General features: G+C 42.8%; 1 protein-coding gene across 3 annotated transcripts in view; it reads right to left on the minus strand.

Moving 5' to 3' along the window:
- asph (aspartate beta-hydroxylase) overlaps positions 1-22,750 on the minus strand; it is a 28,257-nt gene extending 5,507 nt beyond the window's left edge. The window contains exons 1-6 of one of the 3 annotated variants that reach the window (XM_080503199.1): positions 22,654-22,750; positions 13,320-13,478; positions 11,818-11,862; positions 10,957-11,025; positions 957-1,046; positions 204-284 (exon numbers count right to left, since the gene is read on the minus strand). In XM_080503199.1, the coding sequence (XP_080359325.1) occupies positions 204-284; positions 957-1,046; positions 10,957-11,025; positions 11,818-11,862; positions 13,320-13,478; positions 22,654-22,696 (487 nt within the window). In that variant the 5' untranslated portion in view covers positions 22,697-22,750. Of the gene's footprint in view, positions 1-203; positions 285-956; positions 1,047-10,956; positions 11,026-11,817; positions 11,863-13,319; positions 13,479-15,220; positions 15,454-22,653 lie in introns of those variants that run through there. The other 2 variants (XM_080503197.1, XM_080503198.1) reach the window with 2 other exon arrangements.

Below are 22,750 nucleotides of genomic sequence, written 5' to 3' on the forward strand. Positions count from 1 at the left end.
CCATGCGCCACAATCAACATCATACAGTGTTCATTTAGCTCATATCATCATCATCATGGCCAATATGGGTTACAAAGATGGATAGACATAGATCTGTGGTGATTGAAAATTGTTTAACTAGTTTATTAACTTGTACTGAGCTGAATTTTTTTTTTTTTTTTTTTTAAAGTGACACAAACACACAGAGATTCACATGGATGTACCTGGTGGCGGTACGGCAGTGTCTTCTCCCACAGCGGCTTCGATCAACTCCTCCAAGGGGGTGGGGTCGGGCTCAACGACAGCTGAGGACAATTAAAAAATTCACGGGTTTTAATGGGCCTATAACTGCATTCCCAATGACTGGAAGTTGAAGAACAGTACAATCAAATGTGTAGTTTAAAAAAAAATTGTGTAAATACTCTGCTTTTAACCAGAAAAGGCAGCAGTTTCCATATAATAAATGTCTTTAAACCTTGAATTTCTTCCAGTACCAAGTGTTAGAGGCACAAATCTGGCAGCAGTCAGACTTGTGGGGTCAAACTAAAAAAACTCCATTAAATTTTACATTTTGTTTTATTATTGACATGTGATTTTTTTTAGGGACAACCTACCTTTGAGTGAGGTTCAGGTTGCACTCCAAGTTGTAATGGTTAAGTTATCTCAATGAGAAAGCACCCACAAACGTGCATTTCTAATGTGTGTGCTAAATATAGTAATTCATAGACATGAGTAAATATCTCCTCCTCCATAACGACTCATAATTAGATACAAGTTTCATCAAGTATGTAGAAACCCCCCCCCCCCTCTCTCCCCACAAAGTTCCATTTCTGCCCCCCTGAGGCACATTGAAGATATAATCAGAGCAGAATCTTCCATCGTGTTTCTGAAGGCGTATCAGTCGCCACACAAGCCCCTCCTTTTCTGCCCGTCAGCAGTTTCGGGGGCGGCCGTGAGCACATCGACATGTCGGTTACCTTCGGGTGTTGGTGCGGGTGCAGCAGTCTCCACTGGGGCGGCGGCCTCCTCACGGCGCGTGGTGACGACGACGGCCTTCTCTTTCAGTCCTAGATGAGATCACGTACAGTTGCACTCTTGTTTATATTGCGACCGTAAACAGACTTTGAAAGATACGGCAATAAAGGTGTGAAGCACAGTGCATGGACAAAGATGAAGGTCTGTGCATCATTTACACCAGGGGTGTCAAAACCTGCTTGCAGGGTCCAATCTTGTCTGTGAAATGACAATATTTGGCAACATATTCATTAACACTGGTTTGCTGGGTCCATTTGATTGAATATACATGCTGGAGGCTTGAAACCCTGCAAATTGAGATTGTTTTATTGTATTTTACACCACAAGATGTCATTAAAAGAAGACATTTTGAAGCTGTACTTCACTATTATCGGTCCAACTCACTCCCATTAGGCTGTAGGTGGACTAACATGAGTTTGACACCCCCGATTCACCCAAAGTATTTATAAAATAATTAAAACACAGGCTTGGGTTTCCTTTGCAGACGTTGTAAAGGTGTATTAGGGAACAGACATCAGTGTCATTGGGACTGAGAATAAATCGCCAAACGACTGTATGAACTCTCCCCTCCTCCCAGGGCAAAGACGAACCGGATTTTTTTTTTTTTTACAAGTGGGTTTGTCCCTTTCAGACAAAAGCGTCTGTCTTTTTCCCCATTGAGTGTCCACAATGTTGTAAAAGTTGTATACGAGCCATCGGCGTGACGGTCTAAAAAGGAGGTGTGGTGGAACAGTGCATTGTTCAGAGAATTAACAGAGATTAACCACAGGTGAGGTCAGAAGTGCAGCATTCTGTTCATCCGTCAAAGGACTTTAGCTCAACCTCAACCCATACAACCCAACAGACAAACACATATACAGAAAAGGCACTTTACGTGGATCCAGAAACTTTATTGATTAAAGAAAAGAAAAAAAAAAGGGTTAAATTAAGAAAAAAACTCAGTCACATGTTTACATGGTCGGGGAGGTGAATACTGAAATAGTCCTGCAAGAGAGTCGAATCTAATTTTCCAATCGACGTTGAAGTAAACCACAGTAATATTGCTTTCAGTGCGTCATCAGTGCTCTTCCATTTCCACTTCTATTTCACCTAAACTTGTCAAGCTGGTTTAATGTCTAAACCTAAAATGGAGCTACAATACTTCACTCTTCTGCCAGTAGCAGGGCGAGAAACACAAGCTGCACAACATGGAATATTTAGGGCATAAAATGAGGGAAAAGTCTGGAAAATTTCAAAAACTCTTCTCACAGTTTTTAGCTTTTCTGAATTATGAGCGTCGGTATCAGCATCTTGTCCTACCTTAGTGGCTGAAATGCAAACGTACGGTAAGTAAACTGAATTAAAAAATCTTATTTTGGACTCCGCAACATACAAGTGTTGTAATTTTAGAATTTGTTTTTTTATACTTCTACTTGACACACGTCTCCAAACTTTGTCTTTCCAGAAGAGAGAAGAAGAAACTAAGCCTCAGCCAACTGCTTCAGTAAACATCCTGGCCAGTGTGATTCCGTCCCCTCCAACTCGTCTTCACACCGACAACCGGGGCTCATCTGTAGGATGTTGAAAACATCACCTCCTATTTCATTTCATTTCATTTCTTTCTTTCTTTCCGGTCTCCACGCTCAGATCTCGCAGCTCGATGTTTCCTTCGCCTTTCCTCTTCCTGTGCTTTCCTTCCCTCTCCTTTTTTCTCAGACTTCTCTCCCCCTTTCTTTGCCTTTGCCTCCCCGCCTTCATCCTCCTCCTCCTCCTCCTCCTCCTCCTCTTCGTTCTTCTCCGGCTCCTTCGTTTTTTCCTTCCGCAGCTTCTCCAGAGCCTTCTCCACTTGCTCCTTCTCCATCTTCTCCTCCTCCTCCTTCAGCCTGGTGGCTATCCTCTCCTTCACTCTGGCCGAGATGTCCCTCCTCCCAAGCTCCAGCTCCTTCTCCTCCTCCTCCTTCGCCAGCAGCAGCCTGACTTCAGCCAAAGCCAGCTTTGCGAGCTTCTTGGCTTCCACGCGCTCGTGGATGATGGCCAGCTGCTGCTTTAGAGCCTCCCGGAGCTTGAAGCCCACATCCTTGGTCGGAGAGGTTTCTGGGAGATCGACAACACTTGTTTTGGTGCGTGTGACAACGGCCATGCTCGGGTTGTTAAGACGCCACCACACGGCAGGATGAGGATAAAACTGATGCACAGCAAGACTGCCATCATGCATTTCTGGTTTATTGCCTTGGAGGACAAACTCAAAACATTCCTCCGTTCATTCCTGCGCGTTCAAACTTAAAACTGGTCCCACAATTAAACCAGAGCATCTCAGGGAACCACGTTATTATAAAGGTCCTGCTGAAGAAAAAAAAACTAACTTTTCCTTGTGTTTTGGGGGTCTGTTCACACAACGGTGGTCGGTGGGAAATGACAATTTTTTTTATTTGAAAGCATTCCAATTCTGTCTCAATGAAAACGGGCAAAAAACCCAACTTTCTGAAAACGCCCCGGGGAAACGCTGCCAGTGTGCACCACTGGCGCGGTGAAGAGTTGTTGTGCACACGTGTGAGCAGACGGACAATAAAAAAAACAATGTTTGCCTCCAGAGAGTCACGGCTCCCCGTCCGTCTCCTCCTGGGACAGTTGAGTCACCCGGAATAACAATCCATACGAATGTCCGTGTGCTCGCCATCATTAATGTTTATCGCATATGGTTTTCTGCACCTGAGTGGTTTTATTACAAACAAACAAACAAACAACACCCACTAGCTGCCCAACATGAAACTATATCATTTTTCAAATGTTTCTACCGTTTCCGAGGAAACTGACATTTTTAAAATGTTGCCATGTAAACACAAAACTTTTCTGAAAGAAAATGCAAGGAAACGCATTTTCAAAAAGGTGCAATACCCCCCCCCCCCCCCCCCCACCCACCCCGGTTTCTACGGAGACTGATTCGGAGCGTTTTCAAAAAGTTTAACTTTAGGAGCATTTTTTTTAAAAAGTTGTGTTTTCAGTAGCTCCATAGCACCGTTGTCCTGTAAACAGACCCTCGTTTTCACTTGAATCTTATGCAAATGCACAGCGGTTTAGTCATAAAACACACCTGCAGGCTTTTTAGTTGATCACAGACTCACAGTAGGGCTGCATGATACATAGACGTCTTGCAAAAGACCAAGTGAACTGATATCATGCAGCCCAAACTCAGGGTGGAATTAAAGATCACCTCACTCACGGCACAGTCTCATGCACTGGTTTGCACACCGATACCTCTCTTGGCTCCTCTCTTGGCCTCAACTCCTGGCTTTTCATCTGATTACACACAGACAACAGGAGAGTTACATGACCACTTAACTTTTTAACCTCCGCAATCTGTTTCCTGCTCTTCACGGCGGTTCGCCTGAAAGCAGCTGCCCGAGCCATTTGCGCGGCTCCACGCTGTTTTAAGTCCACAAGAAATGCTGATTGGTGATAATCTCAACCTGGAGCTGCAGCAAAAGCATCAACTTCTTCCTGTCCTGAAGCTTTGATATACATCAATGAGGGATCGACTCAAGATCGGCGGAGCAGGATCTGACTTCAGTCACGTATTACACTCGACCCCGATATTGGTTTACAGGCCAGATTTTGAGCCACACGTGAAAAGTGGCACCCTTCTGTCGGCGCCGCAGCCCAGAGGAAAGAGGCGGAAGGAAACCAAGGCACGGGAAGATAATGTGCTACTGTTGCCAAAAAAAAAAAAAGTCCACAATGTGCAGTCTGAGGTGCATCAAACGACTGAAGTACAAGAATTATCACACATTAGAAGAGCAGTAAAGTAAGCTTCCTATCTTTCGGGGCTGTAAAGTCTTTCTATGGCTTCGTGACAAAGGTCGGAGATTAACTCTGCAGCGTTCATCACAAGGGAACACGAAAAAAAGTGCGTTCACATACGGGGGAGCTGCTTTCTGTTTCTGTGCAAAGAGAGACAACTCAGAAAATAACTGATCACAGTTCAGTCCACACTGCCTTTCATTCACGTCACCATTTTGGGTTTTTTGGGTTTTTTTTTTTAAAACCATCATACATGATGAAATGTCAAATCCAATCCAATATCCATCAACTGTATGATACCATGTCTGCATTTAATAACAGTCGGCTGAGCTGATAAAGGGCTAAAAGCCAACTGGAGCTTTGTTTACGCGACAACGTTTTCAAGTGAAAATGGAAACAGTGCTTGGGGCCACTGAAAACTCAACTTTTAGTCTATATTCTAGTGGGACTCGGTCGTTTTAGGGTTGATAGTCACCGTAAGAACAATGCAACGTGGTCGTCTTTCCACACGAATGTCCGTGTGCTCCCAACCGTACGCGTTTGTAGCGTATTGTTCTCTGCGTGCGCGCGGTTCCATTACAAAACCAACCAACAGCACTCACTTGTGGCCCGACACGAAAACTACAGTTTCGGGTATTTCCGTGGAAAACGGACACCGTTTTCAAAACGTTGCCCTGCAAAAAAAAAAACCCTGAAACAAACGTTGTAAACGTTGTCATGTAAACGGGTTCTGAAATCACTCATTCACAAGAAACAAATCACAGAGAAGGCAAAAATGCGTACGGGCACAACCACAAAATAGAAGCTTTTTCCAAATTGTCTTCTCAACGGTTTAAACCGTGAAAACCACACTTAAAAGTCATCTTGTGAGGTCATGAGAAGCATTTTTGCATCGTCTCAGTAGAACCAGGTTCATCCTGTTGAGTGACGTACACTCTAATGGCGTCCATTCAAAGGCTCGGAGGAGGTACAAAAAGGATCGCACGTCGAACAAAGAGTCTTAAACTTTAAGATTAACGTACAAAGTTGTGCTTATTATCTAAAGTTCCAGTAAAAAAAAAAAAAAATCCTCAGTTTTCATGCCACACGTCCGTGGCAAAGACGGACATCTGCTCGGCCGCCCCGAGTGCAAATCATTTTGCATTTTGTGCCGTCTCTGGAGGAGCCGGCCGTCGCCCAGTGGGTTGTGCAAAACCTTGTATTGGTCCGAATCGTATCACAGAAAACTGTCAAAAGCATTCCTGAGAGTCGTTTTCAAATCCAGGTGGAGGAATTGGCTTTTCTAAAAAAGGTCTTGTAAAGCCATTTTCCTTTTTTTTTTTTGGCGATCCTGCTGGAAAAAGAAGATGTGCAGTCATATGAAGAGGGACTACGTTTGAATGAACCTGGAAAGAAACCCACGTGGGATCGGCGGCATGCATCGACGGCAGAGACTTTCATTCTCAACGTTACTGGTTAGAAAAATAGGGCTTTCTGTGCCTCGTAACTTTTTGAGCACAACGACCTTTTTCCAGGAATATAAAATTAGAATTTATACAAAATATTGAAGGACTCTTTGAGAAAACGGATTTGAGCAAACAATGGCTTAAAGATGTGCTTTTTTAATTTTAAGGTTGGTAACATGCAAACAAATCCTATTTTTGTGTTGTTTTGTTTCAGAGCTTTGCATATTTGAAAAAACATTATTCATTCTAATTGGTAAATATAGCCCAATTATGTGATATTCTAAGCTTGTATACAAAAAAATTATGAACAAAAATAAAAGTATATCCTTCAGCCTATTGTAGAACTATGGCACAATTTTCTGGATTAACTTTTTTTTTTCAAATGTATCATGCATATTTAATCTAAAATATATATAAACCCATCTGGTTTAACAATAACAAATAACTGTTCTTTTTTATGCATTTTTTAAAAAATAATTCCAAAAAAACCCGCCTCAAATCATGAATGAAAGGTTGTTTTCCTGTGCTAGTACATTTATGTTTTACACAGCAAGGTAAGTCCCTAACTAAGGGTTCAAGGCGATACTATGTTAACGTGTAAAGCCCGAACAAAATTGTATAATTATATCTCACTTTGTTCTTCTATCAAGTTTAAACAGAAGATATAAATCACCATTACTCCCCTCCTTTGTCACAAAACAGATTTTTACAAATGTGTTTTGAATGGTAATGATTCACATATCACACCTCACTCTGTCCTTTTCAGATAGAATATTAGTAAATAATCAACAGATTCCTGTTTTAACAGTGGCTGTTAATGAATTTAATCAGTTTTTACCCCCTTTAAGGCCCCATTGGTCGACTTTGTGGCACGACTACAGCACACGGGAAATACGATGAGAGGGGAAACTGAGAAGTTGAACTTTTGTTCGCTATAACCTCTTCATTTTTGCCACGACCTAGTAACTTTTGTAGAAAACATAATTTTATATTCCTTCTATTTTTCTTTTGGAATCGAGGCACAAAAGAAAAAACACGGAAAACGTTTAAAAAAAAAAAAAGACTTTGCTGCCGAGTGCCGATCTTCTGAAACCAGGCGCTTTTCAGGGTTTGTCGGGCTGCTGCAGCCGACTGGAGGTTATTGGTTGTGGAGACCCACGATGACAATCTTCTGCCCCTGGCTGCCGTCATCTCTGGATCTTCTCCTGACGGCCACCTCGTCCCCGTCCTCCTCGTCCTCTTCCTGAGCATCCCCAGCTCCTCTGGGCGCACCGTGCGCCTCCTCCTCCTCATCCTCCAGAGAGTCCAGCGGGTTTATCAGATCGTACAGGAAAGTGAAGAAACCGTTTAACCAATCAGAGCCGCCCTCCTCCACGTCTTGTAACCAATCCAGCACCTCGGATTCGCCCTGACCATCGCTCTCACTGGCCAGGCCTACGCAAGCAAGGGGGAGGGGGTGGAGGGGCGGGTTTGCGTATGGATGCAAGGGTGGGAGGGGGGGGGGGGGTTTGGGAGCAAAATGTTCCAAAGAAAGAAAGAAAACACAATGGCAGGAAAAAAAAGAATGGTGGATTTAAATGAGGGAGGAAAAATAAGATGTGCTGAGAACAGAGGAGAAAGACAAGGAGGGAAAGAAACAAGAGGAGAAGGTAAGAGACGTTTAAAGCGCAGGTTAGTCAGTGAGGGAGCGACTGAGGCTCGAGGAGCAGCGGGGAGTCTCAGCTCACGTTACCCACAATGCAGCAGTGACTCATCATTTAGCAGAGAGATTCCCAAAAGTGTGGGTCGCGGCCAACCGAAGGGACTGATGCTGGGCCACGAGAAGGATTTATTAGAAACAATAATAACTAGAAGAATGGTATATTACACCTTGTGCATAATTAGGAAACTAATTTCAACAATTTTTACAACTATAGACCTCGTTTAGATGACGTTTCAACCGAAAAGGCAGAATTTTTGCATTTTCCTTTCAGAAAGGTTTTGTATTTGAAAGTGACGTCTGTTTGCGCAGAAAAAAAACTGAAACGCTGAAAATGTCGTTTCTATGTTGGGTCACTAGTGGGTGCCATTTGTTTATGTAATAAAACCACACGCAGAGACGAATATATATTAACGTGAATAATTAACAATACAGACAAAGGTGGATTGTCGTCACGGTAACTCGACTATAAAATCACCAAGTCCCAGGAGAACCCAGACTGGGAGTCATGACACTCTGGAGGCCGCCATCGTTGGTATTGTTCATCTCCTCACGCATGTGCAGAAGAACTATTAGCATGCGCCGTAGCAGCATTTCCACCGTTTACGTGAGCTTTTCAGAAAAGTTTTCCCCTCATTTCCATGGAGATGTAGAACCGTTCTCAAAATGTTCCACCTCAGGAGCCGTTTCCAGAAACTTTCAGGAGCACCAGTGTAAACAGACCAAACCACAGTTTGGCGTTTTCACTTAAAAAACTTTTTTGTTGCGTAAACTGGGCTTTAACACTCTACAAATACATCTACATCCAGCTGGGACGAACTGTAATAATGATTTAGTTGAAAGATTTGCAAGATAAACTGCACAACATAAGACATGTTATAGTGGAGATGACTGTCTATTACTTCTCGCTAATGCTAATGAAATACAAAGTGCATTTCTTTTATGTTGGTATTCAGGACACCCAATAAAGTGATAAAACATCATTTTGGTTTCTTGGTCTGGATCACAGTTATACACAAAGAGAAAAGCTTCCATTTGCGTCCAATTTGCTTCACCATCACACTGATAATCTTAACATGAAGGAGAAACACAAGCTGCTGTGACATTTGCTCGGCAGTTGTGTGGCCTGTGCTGCACTCAAGACCTCCGCCGGATCGAAAGGATGACTGTGAACACAGAACAATGGACGGACGAAAAAGAAGAGATGTGGAAGTTGGGTATGCGAGAGCGGACATCCAGGTATGAATGTGGTGGCTTAATGCAGACGGGTTTCTATACATCTGTCGTGAGGGAATTAAAGACTCCGACAGACTCTTGGAGGCTTCAAGAGGAGGAAACATGCAGATATAAAGAGGTTGGAGGATAGGAATAGGAGCATGCGCTACACCTCTAGAAGGTAAACACGGGATGTGCTGAAGGTGGTTTGAGTGGAAAAGTTACAGACACATGAAGGACTGGATTGGAGGAGGCGGGCCGGACTGCTGGCAAAATTGAAATTGGCTGAAATTTGAAGGTGTGTTTAAACAATTTGACTGTGTTTTTGAGGTAGTTTTATTACATAAATTACAGTTATGTTGCTTAAATCAAACGCTACTTGGAATAGTCCAAGCCGTCTTTTAACCACTGGATGATTTATTCCACCGTCAACAGCAGAGATTCAATTTTAATCTGTTAAAGCAATGATGATAAATGTGTGATATTATTGTCCGGGAAATGACAAAAACGCTCAATGGAAAATCCAGGAGTCAATTTGGGGTGCGTTTGTGATTTCCGCGAGGGAATCGTGAGCAACTGCAAACATCCGAGTCCCAATAAACTCACTGCCCTTCACTTTTTGAGAAGTGAGATGCTTAAAAAAAGAAAAAAAAAAGGAACCCTACAGCACAGAAAGACGTGTTCAAGCAGAACTTCACCTCTTAAATATAGATATATACTCATTTAAATTAACCGATTCACAATGTTGTATATTAGGGGTGTCAAACATAAGGCCTGGGGGCCAAATGCACCACGCCACCAAGCAAATGATAAAAATTGCAAAGAAAGCGTTGAATTTTTAACAATTCTGAGAACCGAGCTGAGAGATCAGTGATGCTGCTTTGAAAGCTCGTGACCTCGTAGCTATCAAACTCGCCTGAAAGCCATGCCGTCAGGGTGAGTTTGTAAAAAAAATCAAATGCCACCGTTACTGATGTTTTTTTTTTTTGCATCATTAAATATGGCTTTATGTTAACATTGCAGTCATTTTTGTCATTATTTATTCAGATTTGGATAAATATAGACATTTTCATCGCATATACTCTGCACCACAACAAAGAAAGACTTTAAAGTTTAAATTTAACATTTATTACAGCACAACTGCACCGATCCGGGACATTCAAGATGTAACTGGGCCTAATGTGGACTCTGAACTAAAATGTGTTCCGACACCTCTGATTTCTATACCTCAGAAAACCTTTAGTTCATAAAAGCAAGAAGCAGTGCAATGCTGGGCCCGTGGATCAAGTTTTACTAAAGCAGCTGTTCTCTGGAGAGTGGAAATCAGGTTAAATAAAAGTGTTAAAAGTGGTTAATCAAATTAGGTCAAAACAATATTTTTGCCGTCGTGACAAAGCTCCATGAATCCCAATAATGTTTCCATAATGCTGCTCCAGAAGCTTTGGTTTTGTTCAGCTCTTCCATCCACAAAAGTTGTTTTGTTGTTGTTGGGTTTTTTTTAGGAGACACCTCATGATGAAACCTCAGGAACTAAAAACTCAAATTCGAGACCAAGACACTCAAGTGTTTGAGGAGTTCAGCTTCTTTGCTACGTCTCAAAAATCATTTGATTGATAGCCATGCAAAAGAAACCCAAAACGCCATTTTTTTTTTTTAAGTATTCCACAGACACAGGACATCACAGAACATCGGCGGCCTGCAGAACTCACTCGGACTCCCCGTTCTGCAGGACACTGACGGCACAACACACACACACACACACTCACACACGCACGTTAGCAATAGATCAGATATGAATCGACTTGCCTAGCAGCACTTTAGCATCCTCGACATCAAAATCGCCATCTCCGTCTGTATCGTACGCCACCAGTTTACCTGCAGCAGCGACAAACACACTGGACTCTTTAACATTTGTTCCCACAGACGGACACAGACACAGACGGACACGGACACAGACGGACACAGACGGACACAGACATGCATGAAAACAACACGAAAGGACGAGTTCACCATTTTCAAGGAGGTGTCAGACGGAAAGTGGTGAAGTTATCCTTTTAGGGGGAATGCACCATGGTGGTGGTAAATTCCATCGTCTCTGCACGGTTTTGGCAGACATCAAGAAATCGTGGCGCGACAGAAGATTTCACCTCGTTTTATGTGTTAAAAAGGTGCATTCCCATCACAGATCAGGGGAAGAGGGGGCGGGAGGATAAACAACAAGGAAAAGCTTAAAGACTCCATGAAACTACGTCTGAGAGACGTTCGATTTCTGCATATTTACAGATTTATAGTGTTTTCAGGGTGTAGTGTTTAGTGTTTTCATTGAGGAAATGTATTGCTCTTTTCATGGGGTCTTTAACTCTCTGGAAAACATCACGCGGGTCACTAAAGGAGCTAAAACAGTGGAAAGGACACGTGACAAATCTCAACCTGGATCTAAACAGGAAAAATCAATTTAGTTCATCTTTACTGCCTTTGTTTTTTCCAATTTAAAAGAATATCATTTTAAATTGTCAAATTGTTTTTCTTTTCTTCTAGATTTTTACAAATTTTAAAACTTTATCTGTTAGATTCAGGTCTCTCGAGGGGGAAACGACAGAAGACAAGTCATCTTTTCATAGGACGCAAGAAGAAGAAGAAGAAAAAAAAAGCCTTGTGAATGTTTACCTTGCAAGGCCTCAGACAGGTTAATCTGAATGCCTTTAGCTTTGTCTGCATGCAAAACAAAACACATACACATTGAGGGGGGGAGAGAAAAAACAGCAAGAATGACATTGAAGACATTCATATTCCGTAAGTGACGAGCAAACAATTAATGTAGCATTTATAAAGTTAGTGAGAGACGGATCAGAGAGAACATGCAGGCATCTGATCGGACGACTCAAACGGGACGGTGGAGAAAAGAATCATCGGCGAGTTCCTGATTATGTACATTTGTCTGTCTCGTGTGATGTGACAAAAGTGATTGTACACAGAATCTGTGAGTCGTGGGGGAAAAACGACAGTGATTCAGGAGCAAAAATATATTTGTTACAAAATTTACTGCATCTGTAATTAAGGCTTTGTGAATGCGTGGTGTTGTGTACCTCTACAATTTCTGTCTCTCCACAAATACAACTACAAATTCCACTCCTACAAGTACTCAAACCTTTTTTCACCAATAATACCTCCATAGAAAAGAGGAGAGAAAACGTCACTTAAAAAAAAAAAACAAAGTGTGGGAGAAAAACTGAGACGAAGTTGAGGCCGCACTTCATATTTGTGTCCAATTTCCACTCATTAAGCATTAATTAAGCATATTGTGTCAATTATTAACAGTTTTACAGGAATTATTTAAATTAAAATGCACAATTCAATTGTGTTTCTTTGTCTTCATGAAAACATGTTCTTAATAACTGACCTTGGTAAATAAAGGCGAAACAAAAATGTTTGTTAACACAAATGATTCATCGGATCATCTGTTGATTATCTTTATGATTAAATAAAAAATAATTCTTAGTTGCAGTCCTACTAATAACCGACTGCATAAAGCTGCACTGCATTTCAGTTGGATTACTGCAGCCTATTTTCGTTGTTTCCCCATTTGCATCCCCTCTCCCTGAATATTTACTTCAAGCAAGTGTTGGACAATAGAAGGCTGGAGGGAAGAAGAAGACGTGCCCTGGATTAGTAGTGAATGCTGATCTTGTGTTAACAGGATGTTTTCCAAGCGAAAGCGGCTCCCAGGGTGCAACGTTTTTGAAAAGCAAATCTGCACATGTGCAATGGATCGCTCTCTCTTACTTCTAAAAACAGAGTCTTCCCGTACCGTAGAGAAACGTACACTTGATAAATGCAGCGGCTGCATGCGTGCGTGTGCAGTTGCATTACAAAAAAAAAAAAAAAAAAAAAAAATGAAGCACCAACTAGTGGTCTGACATGCAAACTACAATGTTTTCAGCATTTTTAATTTTTTTTCCTGAAGCAAAACAACTTTAAAAATGCCGTTTCCAGTCGATCGTTAGCACATGGCAGGGTCTTAATGTGCGGACGAGCTTAACTGGGTCATATTGACGAGATTTTTTTACGTTAAGACGACTATAAACATGAGTCAGATTAGCTGCTGCCTCCGCCTGCCAGCTCTTGGGGATAAGAGCACAATGTGAGTGGGTGTTGTGACGGATTCTCACCAAGGACCCCCTGATAGTCAACTAAGTCGAAGTAGACCACGGCCACAGAGGTCCAGACGCCCAGCAGGGCCAGCACGATGAACCAGGTGAAGAAGCTGCCGCTGGAGCCGGAGTCCGATTTCTTCCCGTTCTTGCTGGCCGACTGACTTTTGGCGCCATCTGCAACCCGGAAACACACAAAGTTAGTTCAGGGGGAATGTTGACTTCTTTTTTTGTTTGTTTTTTTTAAACTCCAAACAATTCCACGTCATGATTCAAAGCCCAAAAAGATGAACCCCACACACACACACGATGCATTTTCACTCATTTTTGTTTTCCAAATAAACATGTAGGTGTAAATTAAAGACGCAGTAATGTTTGGTATTCTATTATGACTTGTGATAAATCAACATACACAATGTTCTTTGCGGTTTCTTCTTGAATCCTGCTTTAAATCAACTGCGCTGTTTGTTTTTCCCTCGTCACCAGCACTGTTTGGGTTTGTTGACTTTGTTATTTTAGTCATTTTATCCTTGATTCTGTTTTTGTTTGTTTGACTTCTTGCCCATTTCCACCTGTTGCAATGTTGGCACTACCCAGGGCAGTCGGGTTCCGTCTGATTGGCCAAAGGTGCTGGCCAATGGAAACATTTAGTGCAGTCTTCATGCATTTTGCAAATCTTGGTAAGCCAATAAAACGCGCGATATATTTTGCAGAACACATAGAAACAAACCTACACGCTTCAAATAACTGCATCAGTCAGATCAGGCGTGTGAAACTCATTTCACCTCAGGGGCCGTGCACAAAACACAGAAAACGACAATCTATAAACCCAAAAATATATCAACAACTCCCCATTTCTCTTTGGTTTTAGTGCAAAAACACACAAGTACATTCTGAAATGTTCACATTCAATGCACTATTTTTCCCCACAATGACCATGATAAAACTATGTGAAATCTGAAATCTTAATTGACGTCGAGATTCTCTTACATGTACAACTTGAGCAGCACAGGTTTTTAAGCGATGTCGAATCAAACTTTCATTAGCAAATAAGCCGCACAATCAACGATTCCCAAATCGCTCTTAACTCTCACCAGTGGGGAATTGGAAAAACAGCAGTTGTTTTCAATGTGTGAAATCTTTTTTTAATGTCTTCTTTGTGCATCACAGTCGTGTTGAAATGTACACGGAGCATGAACATGCACATTCCCACAGTCAACGTCTTATGAACTGTTCATGTTTGAAGTGTTATAACTTCATATTTACCTGCACTCAGGTTGCTTTATTTACTCTGTCGCCTTTATACAACAACCCCGGTAAACATTGAAGTATCATGTGAACACTTCGACGCGGTGTTCTTGCCGTGAAAGAAAACAAAGCAAAAATCTTTTCGCTATCACGTTTCATCCGCTGTACCTGAGCATCTGCGAATAGAAAACTAAATTATTTCCACGATGCTATTCTGGGAGTGCTAATGGCATCCTACAGTGCATGCTGGGAGAAAATAGTTGTGGAGAGAATGGAACAGGTGTAGACGCCCACTACTGTGCTGCTAGGTCAAACCTCACACACTCCTGAACACAGAGACATTCGGTGTTCAGTCTGAAGCCAATAAAACGCAGACAAAATGCTCCTAAACACTCCCACATGCCATCCATTTGTGTTATTCCACCTCCGAGCTCCAGGCAGAGTTTACCTTCTTTGTGTCGAAAGGGGTTTTATACATTTATAGTATTGTAGATTTGTTCAAATATGCATCTTCCTGTCATTTTAAACACCATAACTTACTAGGTCTACATGCACTTCCATAAGAGGCGTTCAACCGAGCGACTAACACAAAGGAAACGTAGTAAACTCGACCTGGGACGCAACATGAACTTCAGGTGGTCTTCGACTACCGAACAGTAGTCGGTGCTCACCTTGCATTTCCTCGGCTATCATTGTCGCTGTGACGACAGGAGCGGCGGTGGTTGTGGTGGTGGTCTCCATGAGGGTGGCTGGATCACCCATCCCTTCCTTCTAACCGCTCACCGACCCACCGACTGACCGGCCAAGAGGTTTAAAACAAGTCCAAAAAAAAGCAGCCTGCAGTCACGGCTGAGGAGAAACGATCTGCTTTTCCCTCCTCCTCCTCCTCTCTTCCCTCTCTCACCTCCTCTGTCCCCGTCCCTCCCCGGTTTCTCTGTGGGTAATCTTAGCTCACTGTCATTTTTTTTTTTTTTGTCTGATCCTGGGATGGCTACAAATTGCAGTATAAATAGACAGCTATTCATAGTGTTGTTAAGACCATCTGGCTGTGACATACAGAGGCGGGGGACGACAACAACACAGCCATTCAACATCCCAACAAACCAGGCCAGCTTGACAGGACGGCTCACACGGAAGGCGAGCCATAAATCCAACACGAATCGATCACCGACCGTGTCAAACAACGCATTTCACGTCGCAGGGTCACCTGCAGATGATTAAATTAACGGCGGTGCTTCTAGAACAAAGCCTGCACAGTTCAAACGGTAAAATGTGCGAGATTCGGGGCACCGCAAAACTGATAGGACACGAGGATCCAGCAGCTGAAACCAAAACACGCCCGGATAATCGATGAGGATGAAGCCCGACAAGTCTCGACAAGTCACTACAACACGTATGAAGAAATGGAAAGTTAGGCAACGTTCGCAAATGAAATGAAAATGGGAAACTTTCTTTGCGTTTCCGGGTGGCTGTTTACACAACAACGGTGCCTGGAGTGACTGAAAACACAACTTTGTGAAACGCTGCTACTCCTCGTGAGCACAATGACAGGAGTCAATGCTTCGTCGGAAGATGTGCGAGTAAGACGGACGATAACAACAATGGCGGCCTCCAGGTGCGCCGTGACTCCCAGTCCATATTCCCCTGGGACTTGATCGTTTTATAGTAATTCTCAACAGCAATCCAGCTCCATCGCCTGTCAACATGAATGTCTGTGTACTCGCCATTGTTGATGTTTGTTGCACACACGTGGTTTGTTTACAAAAAAAATTAACACCAACAGCTCCCACTAAGACAGTAAAACTACCAAATTTTTTTTTTTAAACGTTTCTGCCATTTCCATTTTAACAAGCATTTTCAAAACGTTTTGCCATATAAAAGGCAAACATCTATTATATATGTACATATTTAGTCCATATTCTTTAGAAATACAAATTTTCATGACTGGATTTGTTGTCGGCGTAATGGAGAATGAATGAAATTAAAAACCATGAGAACAGTTATTCCAGTAATAATAATAATAATAATGTCCTGTACCATGAATATTATAGAATCCTGGATGGGACTTGCTAAAAAGGACTTGGTTCGAAACACATTTCAACAGATCACATAGCTCGTGGCCTCATTTCAATGTGTGAAGCATCTGACGGATCAAGAAATTCTGGTTTAGAAGTTGGACATACAAATATGAGGAGAGTCAATACAAAAACGTATATTTTTCTTCTCAACAACTCAACGAAACATCGAGACTGCAGTAAAATATGATTGCACTAAAGTCTGGACAAATCGATTTAAAGATAATTCAGATCTGGTTTAACCCCGTGGAGACTGAAGGAAAAAAAAACAAAAAACTACCAGGCATGTTTGAACTGCGGGAGGAAGACAAAGTGCAATGAGTCGTCTGGCTTTTTAAGAATCCAAATACGATTTTGCATTGAGAAAAAAAAAGAACAAAAAGGCACAAAGAAATGAGCATCCGTGAAGAAAAGAGAAGAAACCAGAGAACCACATACCCCTCCGTTCCCGTCTTCGCTTCATGTTTACGACCGCGCCGACATGTGCGGGAGACTTGTGAAAACACTTCCCCCCCTCACGCTCTTTTACCTACACGTCGTTATGTAAGGTTTGCCGTCTCCAAACTTTCTGTTCTTCCCCCCCCGAGGCTTTGAACAGGCTTCCATGCACACACAAACAGGCGGGTACGAGCACCTTTGAGGAGATACCAGCTCTTGCACATTCTAAAAAACCACTGAAACCTGCTGACAGCTGACCTCCGACCTTTATCCAGCCAAACCAAGTCTCCATAAAGTGCCCACTCCACCAAGCAATGTGAAAACCTTCGCATCTCTCGGCGAGCGGCATTTCAACGGTAACCAATTTCCTCCAGTTTATTTCATTTCACAGCAGCGGGGAATCTGTGACGGTACATTCCAGCGATGGCCGCTGCGATCGAGGAACAAAAGGCAGGAACCGAATTCCCAATGCGCGGGCTTTGTTATGACAAATCCCCCCCAGAAAGTCAGCAGTGGCAATTTAACCGTCTGTCTGGTGAAGCTGGTGTCAACCCCATTGGATTTATACAGCAGGCTCGATACACATTAAAAATTAATCAATTAAAAGTCAGCCGACGACTTTAAAGCGTCAAAAGCGTCACAAACGGAACCGAGGAACTCGTGAGAATTTGGGCGAGCGTCGCGTTAAATGTTTTTCTTTAAACGCAACGGTTCGGTACAATTAATGGACATTATAGGCCAAAGGAAACAGGCCTTGGACTCTCCAGATGAACCTCTGCCAGAATCCAACACAGTAAACAGATGTCATCCACAAGAGGAGCGGTTGGCCTTCATTGGCGCTGCTCAGGCCCCCGATTACACAACGTTTCAAAGCAAAAACACGTTCTTGTTTCAGAAAATGTTCACATTCACACAGAAACATTTGAAAAGGATGTAGTGTTTTTTTAAGTTGCATTTTTCTGACTCTGCACGTCGTTGCCATGTAAACAGACACCCAAAACACTGCGAAAGTTTCCCATTTTCACATGAAAACACGGTTGTGTAAATGGGGCCTTAGTCCTCATTGACATCAACATATACCTGATATTTACCTGTGCCCATGACGTGGTTGTTATTGACCGGTGACAATAGTATGGACATCAGCTCAGCGGGTCCCCGCCCACCGTGCCGTCTGCATCACTCCAGCTGATAAATGTCGGGTTTCCAAAAAACACACTAATCGTGACTACATGCAAACGAGGAAAAAGTCTCGGAGGAAGGCGGGTTTCATTTCACTGCTGACAGTTTGCGTTCAAGCTCAAATCGCTAAACCTGTTAAAATAGGGAAAACCTGTACAATATGGCTGAAACCGCTAAAATCACTTAAAACTGCTGAAGAAGTTAAAGTCCAGAGAACTGGCAACATATTACATCCAAAACAATGAACAGCTAAAAATTAAAAACTGCCAAAATGGCTAAAACCACCAAAGGTTAAAATATCGAAACAACTAAACAGGAAAATTCATTAAAATGACTTAAATAGACAAATCAAATAAAACTGGCTTTAAAAGCTAAATAATCAATATAATGTCTACAGCTTTTGCATTTAAAGTAACGCTTATGAGCTGTGTTATCCTAATTTTAAAAGGAAATGCCTATTTTGATGCTCTAAATTAATTTAATTTCGTGGAAATTGGGGAAAACTTTTTTTTGGTCATGCATTATGAAAATGAAGATGCAATAATAAAACCGCTGGCTTTTTGCATGCAATGTCACACTACTAAGCCCCATAAAGGACAAATGTTATCACATTAACAAACCTGCTGTATTACTATTATCACGGTAGATTTTTTTGCAATTTTTTTTTAAATGTTACAATAGTGTGTTTCGATGCACGAGCACCTTGAAGGCACAGCGGGACAAATGAAGCTTGAAATAAATTACACACTTTGATGCTGCATGTCTATCGAAAAGACCAACATGACAAACATCCTGATGAGAATCAACAATTGAATACATTTAAAATCTGTACATTCCTATGACGCCTCACACGTTATAAAATGAAGCCAGATCTCTCATGTATTGTCATTATTCAAGTCCATTACACAGGCACACATAGCAGGACACTTCCATGCAAGTTACATGAGGTTTCCATGGACGTGGTTTAGTTTAGAAAACACCACACACACACACACGCACGCACACACCAAATGCGAAAGGCACAGCACATCAGTTCTTTAGGGACAGACAAAGCTGTTACCCTTCTGAAGCCTTCAGCGGAAGGGAGGAGGAGGAGGGGGAGGAGGAAGAGGAGCCCTGAGGGAGTACAACGCAGAAAAGCAAAGGGAACATGTGACAAACAAGAAAATAGGGATGAGGTTTATAGAAATCCAACATGACACACTTTCATACCAATCAACCACGAAAAGTTCTCAGAAAAAACCTTGCAAACTAATTGTGACACCAAAATAAACCGACGTCTGTCTTGATGAACCCCCTTCTTGTGCTTGCAATTACAAGGCCGATACGAACAACTGTGGATACTTTGTCCAATTTAAATAAGTTAACACACAAGATGTTAAAACTACGATTATTCTTTTTACCATTACGTCAGTTTAAACTCCGTTAAAACCTTGATTACGTGACAACATTTCAAGTCAAAACTCATCGTTCCGAGCATTTCCCTCTTGAAAACGTTTAAACGGGAACCTTTGAACACGTGAACGTCTGAGAAGCGAGGCGACCTCATGTTGGGAGTTTTGAAGCGAAATGGCGTTCAATCCTCGTCTGGTAGATTTATATTCACGGTGAAATATCTAAAACGGCAGGTTGCTTCGGCAGCTGGACTCCTCCGCTGTGAAGCCCTGCTGCTGTGATGGATGCAAGGATGTGGTTTCGATGAAATATGAATATTTCTCCCTTGAAAGAGAAGAACTCTGGAAGGCACCAGATGTGGCCCCTTAAACCTCCGTGGACTTTTTTTTAGCATCGATGGAGTCACTCCAGATGTGTGAAGCGGCCACTTCTAAAGTCGCCACTGAAAACGCCGGACCGTCCATCTCCCCGGTAATGTGGAGGTCGCAGCTTCCACATTTTCCTAAATGAAATTCCAGGCTTGACTCACCTGACCACAGAGGAGTTTTCCATTTTGCCTCGAGCTATTCGAAACACGCATTGCGGCAGCATTTCTGGATTGGCTCCGTCCTCGAAACGCACTAATTTAAACGTGCGTTGTTGGATTGCACAGAGCAAATATGTTCCTTTGGGAATGAAATACTAGTTTATAAAGTTTGGAGTACATTCAACGCAAATGTCTCGACTTTTGCAAACTAGTTTGGACTGTTTGTGTTAAGTCATGTGATCAAATGGCACATTGCCAGAAGACATCAAACGGCTTTTCAGCTGTACAAATGACTTAACAATGGTGGATGACGAGTGCGAGTATTGACTCCAGACAGTTTATATCATCCGGACGCTGTCACACACTCTTCTAGTTTCACTCTTCAAACTGTCAAAGTAAACCCGGGGCTACTAAATTCACTATAATTATGATTCACCAAATAGTTATAGTAATAATAGTTTCCAAGTCATGACCAATAACTAAATGGTAACTAATTCATATGGTGTAATGTGGCTCACGTCTTAATAAACCAAAACCTCTGATCGATTGATAATACAAGGTTTTGCTCTCCACACACAGACACACATATATACATTTCATTCCCTTCCATTGTAGCAAGTCCTTCGTATTACCATGGTTTGCTTTTGTCAGCCAGCTGCACATGAACACACGTGAACGCAGGGGCTCGAGGTGGGCGGGGTCAGGAAACAGACGGGAGTTAAAAAACTGAACATTTTGTTCCCTGAAATTCTCCAACCTTCAAGATCCGACACATTGTGGATACACTGTCCAGATGAGCGAAAAGTCCCAATGCACAATACAAACGGGAAAGTACGCGTCGCATTCCCGCGTGTGCGCAACTTGCTGCAGCTTTAACGTGCGCGTAAAGGCGCAGCGAGATGTGGCACAAGAAATTGAATATTAACACACACACACACACACAAAGAAAAAAAAACCGTCCGCTGTGATCACCACGTGTTTATAGAAACTAAGAGCATGCTGGGGGTTATAAGGTGGACGCGAGAGCCCTGCGTCGTCGTCGGAAGAGGACACGGTGTACTCGGGAGTTAAAAACCGCACATGCAGCGCCGCGCGCAGCAGCGCGCACGACGTGGACACTCTCAGCTGGCTACGTGTCGGTACAGACCACCACTTATTACCGAAGTACAGGAGAAACTACTTCATCCAACCCCCCCAGCAATCGCATCATCGTATTATTCTTCTTCTATTACATAACGGCGAGAGGTGTGGGTGGTTTTACGCGTCGAGGGACAGACGGAGAGAGAGAGAGAGACAGACAGGTGGCGGATTTGTTATAGTGACACAATAGTGTCATCTGGATGTGTGTCACAGGATCACATATGAGTGCACAACACCCCAATGTGGGGAGGAGGATCAGGGCAACTCAATAAATATATATGACTTTGTTCAAGAGAAAATAGATCAGACTTGTGGGGTGAAAGTGGAAAAAGAAGCTAAAAAGAATTGGTGGAAAAGTTGTGCGATTTCATGTGGAGTAAAAAAAAAAAAGTCAGAATCGATCGAGAATGCTTAGATGAGTATTGTATAAAGATTAATAATTGAAAACAGAAGCTAGCAGCTTGTTTAGATGTGTTTGGGCATATCCAATCCAATGTATGACTGAAGTGGAGCTCTTTTGTCTTTTGCGGTGTTTATTTAAAAAATTTTCTCCCACCACCAATAAAACATTGTAGTCCATGAAAACGAAAAGACATTGGAGGTGTTTTCAGGGGGGGGGGGGGGGGGGGGGGTAGTCCTCCATACGATGAGCTGGCGGGTCGTGGTCTACTATAGGGGAGGGACAACAATGGCAGGACGCACAACCACCGTATAGGGTCCACCCACCCCCACCCCCACCCCCCCATCCCGGACTTATTCTTGACAACGTGGGTATTCGAGAGCCGTCGGGGGGGCGGAGAGTGCTTATCCAGGAGAGCAGTGGGGATGAATGTGGCCTCAGTGGACGGTGATGCTGCACGAACACAATATTGATCAAGTGTATCGTGCGAAGCGGCGCCGCTCCGGTAATCCTCCTCCCGGGAGCTGCACACCGGGCCTCCGCCGGCCTCAACTACCGAACTACTAACAGCCGCCGTGTGCAAAGCTGAAACAACCAGCGTTAAAACCGAAAATATGACAGTTTTGGGGTTTTTTTGTTCCATCAAACTGCAGCCGAGATTAATCCGGGATTATATAAGGCAATATTGGACCGCGCTAACTAGCAAAACATGCTGCGTCGCAGCGATATTGACGCGTTCACGTCAGAAAGCGACGAGAAAAAAAAGGAATTATTAACTCGTTAAGTGGGCCGTCTATAGACATGAATGAAGCGAGTAACACACGACAGTTTAGGGGGAAAAAGAAGCCCAGCTTGACACCGATTAACTTTCCAAGGCCTGGCGAGTGAAAGCTGCAGGCTGCAACGCATCATCCACCGCCGCCTGTCACACACACACACACTCACACCTACCTTTGGACTTAACGTTGGTTTTTGCGTTTTTCTTCGTAGCCATGACGAAAATGTGAAGAGGGGAACAGGCGAGAGAAAGCGTCGGCCTGGAGGCTGA

Source organism: Blennius ocellaris, assembly GCF_963422515.1.
Source record: "Blennius ocellaris genome assembly, chromosome: 10".
Lineage (NCBI taxonomy): Eukaryota > Metazoa > Chordata > Actinopteri > Blenniiformes > Blenniidae > Blennius > Blennius ocellaris.